General features: G+C 44.4%; 1 protein-coding gene across 2 annotated transcripts in view; it reads right to left on the bottom strand.

Moving 5' to 3' along the window:
* Positions 1–6,000, bottom strand: part of OBSCN (obscurin, cytoskeletal calmodulin and titin-interacting RhoGEF) — a 152,211-nt gene that overhangs the window by 19,320 nt on the left and 126,891 nt on the right. For both annotated transcript variants that reach the window (XM_017746776.1, XM_017746775.1), the window contains exons 87-91: positions 5,799–5,912; positions 5,209–5,376; positions 4,255–4,357; positions 3,541–3,670; positions 2,374–2,479 (exon numbers count right to left, since the gene is read on the bottom strand). In XM_017746776.1, the coding sequence (XP_017602265.1) occupies positions 2,374–2,479; positions 3,541–3,670; positions 4,255–4,357; positions 5,209–5,376; positions 5,799–5,912 (621 nt within the window). The remainder of the gene's footprint in view (positions 1–2,373; positions 2,480–3,540; positions 3,671–4,254; positions 4,358–5,208; positions 5,377–5,798; positions 5,913–6,000) is intronic.

The raw sequence follows: 6,000 nt of genomic DNA, 5'->3' as shown, positions 1-6,000 counted from the left end.
AGCAGAATAAACAGCACAGAAAGGCAGGAGGATAAAAACTAAAATAATTGCCCCTAGGCTGCCTCATGAGACTCAGACAATGGTCATTTCACAGAAACAGAGATAAATCAGGTAAAACTCAGACCCAGGGTGCAGGTGAGCCAGGAAGCAGACACGGTATCTATTTCCTGCTGTGAGAGCAGCAATGTTGTCCTCTTGGTGAAGTTACAAGTAATCCCACTTTCACAAATAGGAAGGATTGTGAGGATGGAAAGGGATAGCCTTCATGAGATCCACCTGTCCTCCAGTTCTTTGCCAGATGAACCTGATTTTTCCCCAGGCAGATCAAGGCTGGTTATTGATTCTCAAGAAAACAATGAATTCCCTCCTTGGTCAAGTGCATTATGCCAAATTCATCCCTGGTGCGATTCTGCTCACAGCAATCCTCTTGCTCCATGGATGAGCCTATTTTCTCCACTGGCCTGAAGCAGCTCTCCCTCTGTTTCTGCCTGGAGATGACTCAGGGATCTATTTTCTTCCCTATTACTAGGTCCAAGCAATTGCACATCACAGAACAAACCTATTTCATGACATTTCTGAAGCTTCCAGGCAAACTCCAATTATATTTCTTTAACCAAGCTCACAATTTTTTTGTTGTTGTTGTTGTTGATGATAACAGCAGATGAGAAACTTGGGGCTGAACACACACATTTGCAATCCCCAGAGCTGAAAATGCTCCTAACAGTTTTAACAATCTTTGTTTGCTATAACATCTGCCTGAAGGGAACTTCATCAAGATACACCACCCTGACAGGAATTTATTTGTGTTCTTCTACATCCTGCACACAACTTACTTTTCTCTCTCCAGGGCATAGAAAAGACAAAGAATTCAAGTACTTGAAGGTTTATTTCGCTGAAAAAATTATAGTGTTTCTACACTTACAGCATCCTCCCTGTAATGCTTTTTGATGGGACTCTGGGAAAGGAAAACATGTTTAAAATGAAGTCAAGAAAGTCCATAGATCAGGATGCTAATCTTAGTAGCTTATTGTAGCTGAATCCTCTTACCGTGATGTCACAATATTTGTGTCTACAGAGGGCTGGTCCAAAGGTCCAGCCAGACCAGGGCCTTGTCTCAGACAGGGCCAACAGCAGAGGACTCTAGAAAATGACGAAAAATTATGAGTAGAGGATCATTTATCCCTGAATATTTTTCCAGACTCCAGCATTTTCTGCCCAGCAGCTTTACGAGTCAGAAGAACTGTTTCATCTTAGTGGGTGCTGATAATGCCAATTGCACCCTTTCAAACATGCACTTGAACTCCTTTTATTATCACAAGACGGTGTGGAAACTCATCCAAAGATGAGGAAAGAAGGTCCTACAGCTGTTGGCAAAATTCTGGCTTTTGTTGACCGTGTCTCCACCAACAACATCTGGGAGAGGCCTATGAAACCAAGGGTTGCTGGCATGGAAAGGCCTGTGCCTATCCCAGTCCCCTCTCTTGCCCTCCAAATCTGTCCATTACCTATTAAAGGTGGTCCCTTGGCTGTATCATCTCCTGAGCTGCCACTAGGAACTGTTCAAGAGAGACAGGACTGGCTGGGCCACGCTCAGCCAGACAAGGACACTTATAGGAGGTACAAAGAACCAATTCCCTAAGCCAGGAAATGTTCCCTAGGTAGATGTAGCCATGGATTTAAACTGGGCTGTGATGGGTTTACAGCAAGCACTGTCTAACACATGGCATGTGGAAGTCCTTGGATATGCAGGGAACTTTAGGCAGTAATGCCTGAAGTTGCTAAGAAAGAGATGCGTATTTGGATGGGTGTAAAATCAATTCTTATCGCCCTACCAATCCAGAAACTGGCAGAAAAAAAAGGAACAGACTCTGTGACTATCCCTGTACAGTCCTAAATAATGGATGAACTAAACATTGCTCAAGATACACTGCTGTCAGCTCTGCTTTCTCAGGCATTCCCAGTGTCCTTCGGTGGTATTTCAGGAACTATCACATTATGCATCCAGCATTACTCAAGTGGCCCCTGTAACCCTTCTGCCAGGCTGACACACATTTTCAAGTACTCCAACAATATATATAATATATATTCTTTTTTTTGCACTAGTGGTGGTGTGACAAACCCTTCATTTGCTCCTCCTTTTTCATATAATGCCTTTATGAGCATTATATGAAGTTGATTTGCCAGGCTTGGAAATCAACAGATGGTGATGGGCACAGAGCTGAGCTGCCCTCTGCCCATGCACATCTCCAGAGACGTACAGATACATGGACACCAACAACCAACATGGATAAGATGGCAAAGATATTGGATCCTCAGAGAGGTGTTTTTAGGGCAACTCGCTGGCGTACGTACGGAGCTGGGCAGGGGTCGTACCTTCGATGCTGATGGCTTGGTCTCCTCTCCTCTCCTGGGTCAGGGCTGCGGCGCTGTGGTGGTAAAGCTCTGCTCCACTTTTGGCAGACCCTAACCTGTTCATCAGCTGAAGAGAATCGTGCAGTGCCAAATGAAACACAGGATGTTTTGTCACGATGAAAACCTGCCTGTGCTACCTTGAAAATTCAATGCCAGCAGAAATGGGTGAAGGTGTGACCCCAGTACCAGGCTGCAGTTTGAAGGGACACTTTGCTGCTCAGTGGTGTTCATGGTATTTTACCAAAAATTACTCACACAGACAAGTTACAGCACATCAGCAAACTTATTTACTCAATTGCTTGGTGTTTGCTCTGCAGCCTGTGGCTTGGGCCTGAGGTAGCTCTGTCTCTGCCAACAGGCACAGAGTCCTGCTATGTGCCCTTAATGGTCATTAAAGAGGGTTTTTTTGTTTATTGCCCAATAATGACTGAGTTTTACTCAACCAAGGGAATACTGGACCTTGGGATCTTAGTTAATGGCAAATGCAAGGTAGTCTGATTTTGCTAAAATTCCGGGAGAATTCTTTAAAGTATATCAAGCATCCCAAATATTTCTGTGGGCTGAACCATTTACCATGGAGCAGCTGACTCACACTAATTTCCTAAACCAAGACCAACTGCTTTTATTGTCAGGCCCTCAGAACTTACTACTTTTACAATGAATGCATAGACTATGAATAATTTTCAGAAAATATTTTACATTTTTAACAATTTATTAGAAATTTCCACATATGCTTGCTAAACAAAACAGGAATCTCAGTGGTTTAGCCTTATATTTAGACTTAATTTCTTTCTTCTGGCTCTGGAGGGTTTCTTAGTCATAATTTAAAGACAGTCCAAAAACAAAATGTCACATCAGAATGGTCCAAAATTTTTTAACAGTTTCTTCTAGAGATCTGGACCCAAGTTTAAGCTTCAGAACAAGCTCCATCAATTCTTATTTATACCACCAAACTGTCAGGTCAGAATATTGTGAAGTTTTTGGACATTTGCAACCCAGATCTAGTTAAGCCTGACTTTCTATGATATTTTTATGAGCAATTACTCAGCCATGGGTCTCTCCCAGTAAAATGAATTCTCCTGCCTCTATCATTTTAGACGGCAGATATTTAAATCTCTCTGAACTTACCTCACATTCATAGTGCCCCATGTCTTCATTGGAAGGGTTCTTGACCACCAGCACTACGATGCCACTGCGTGGTTCACTGAAAGTCTGGTATTTACTGGTGTCCTTCAGCAGCACCCCATCTTTGTACCATCTGAGTGGGAAAACATGGAGTATAAGCCAGGAAAAATTATGCAGCATCAAAAGATGCCCATCTCACTGATCCATCCATCAAACAACTCAAGAATTAATCCTCAGACAAACATTTGGACCCTGGAAGGGAGGTCTGCAGGCAGGTAGATCACACCTGGATATTAAACTGCACACGTTTGTGAGATTCTTCCCAAGAATTCTCCTCAGTCAGTGCAGGAAAAGGGCCTTAAATTATGACAAGATTTCCTGAGCTTTTCCTGAGCTTTTTGTCTGAATACCCCAAACTGGTTGCTGATAAAATCAAGTCAGTTGTAAGGCAGGGAGAATAAAGAAATGATAAAATGTTGTCAGGGCTGTAAATCTGACCCAGTCATACTCAAAGTCTCTCTGTAGGTATTTCTTTTCAAATTCCAGCTGGAATTAATTGCTGAGAATCTCAGGAATGTCTGGATCATGAAGAGCCAGCATTGGGATGAGGTTGAGATAGAAGACACAGTAAAGAAAGGGTTGTAAATTCAAAAGGACTTTTCTGATCATGCAAAATAAGAAGCCAGGATTTGTTGCCGTGTGAGTTGTAGGACTGACCTGATTTGAGGCCTGGGTGCTCCTTCCACAGTGCAGGTGAATTGGACATCTTCACCCTCGACAAGATAAGCGTTTCTGACCTTGTTCACAAACCATGGGGGCACTGCAAAAAGCAAAGGGAAATGCAGCTGGTAGCTGGAAATGTGAACAGATAAGAAGTTCGTTTCCCTGACCAGATAATTCTCACTAGGTCTAAAGGATACTGAAGACCAAATTTTTTGACCTAAGAACAGGTGACTGCACCTTTACATCATTTTTTTAATAAATATAACCCAGTATTTGTTGTACAGAACCTCTGGAACGCCTTAATATTTGTAACATCATAGAAACATAAATCATTTAGGTTGGAAAAGACCTCTAAGATCATGGAGTCCAACCATTAACCCAGCACTGCCAAGGCCAGCAATAAACCACATCTCCAAGTGCCACATCTACATTCTTTTTGAGCACTTCTGGGGACGGTGACTCCACCAGCCCCCTGAGAAGTTTGTTCTGGTGGTTGACAACACTTTGGATGAAGAAATTTTCCCTAATCTCCAATTTAAACCTCCCCTGGCCCAGCCTGAGGCCGTTCCCTCTGCTCCTGTCCCTGTTCCCCGCGAGCCGCGCCCGCCCCCCCCCCCGGCTGCCCCCTCCTGTCAGGGACTTGTGCAGAGCCACAAGGTCCCCCCTGAGCCTCCTTTGCTCCAGGCTCAGCCCCTTTCCAGCTCCCTCAGCTGCTCCTGGTGCTCCAGACCCATCCCCAGCTCCATTTCCTTCCCTGGACACGCTCCAGCCCCTCAGTGTTTGTCTTGTGGTAGTCTCAAAACTGACCCCAAGACTGAAGGTGCCTCGGCAGTGCCAGCACAGGGGATGGGCACCGCCCTGGTCCTGCTGGTCACTCTCTGGCCAGTTCAAGTTTAAGGTATTTCATAGCAGACCCCTTTAAAATACTGCATCTCTGCAGGACTTTACCTTGAACAAGGATCTTTCCCAAGGTGCTGGCATTCCCAGCAGGACTGGAAGCAAAGCACATGTACTGTCCTGTGTCAACCCCTGTCAGGTTGTCCAAGATCAATGTGCAGGAACCATCAGGATCTTCTATTATAATGTGATGGGGATCCACCTCCACGGGCTTTCCATCTGAAAGAGAAATTATTTATTTTTAAATAGTTTACCAAGAGTTTCCCCCTTAGGAATTTCACCCAGCTTTTTGTCTTGAGAAGGCTGAGAGCTGTATTATTGCAGCTGATGTTGGTAGTTGAGGAATCAGCTCTTCATCTTCATCCAGCTCTCTAGAAAACATCATGCAGGGCAAAGTACTGTTGAAGGACCTTGCACATCACCAATCCTCATTTAAAAGTGAAATTACCCCAGAGTACATTCTGTGCAGTCATAATTCTGCTTTTCCTGCCAAAGGAGCTCATCCAAAGTGCCCAAAAACATGGTCTCTAGACTTGCATATCTCCAGGGGATTATCTCTTGGATTATCCCGTGACCAGTTATCACAGCAATATGGGCAAGGGACAAATTTGGAAGGTGCATTTCATGCCTGCTGCTCATACCTTTGTACCAGCTGATGGATGGCTTGGGAGCTCCTGTCACCTTGCAGGCCAGCTTGACCGTCTCTCCCAGCTCAGCTGTGCAGTCTGCCAGTTCTTCCTCAAAGTCTGGAGGGACTGAAACATCAGAGGAAGTGTGTTAGGCTGGAGGAGGGGGCTCTGTCCATGGGATGCTAAGTGAGATAAGAATAACTTTTGCAAATCT

Source organism: Corvus brachyrhynchos, unplaced genomic scaffold, assembly GCF_000691975.1.
Source record: "Corvus brachyrhynchos isolate BGI_N302 unplaced genomic scaffold, ASM69197v1 scaffold18, whole genome shotgun sequence".
Taxonomy (NCBI): domain Eukaryota; kingdom Metazoa; phylum Chordata; class Aves; order Passeriformes; family Corvidae; genus Corvus; species Corvus brachyrhynchos.
Note: the sequence above shows the minus strand (reverse complement) of the source record. Positions and strands in the feature narration are given on the sequence as shown.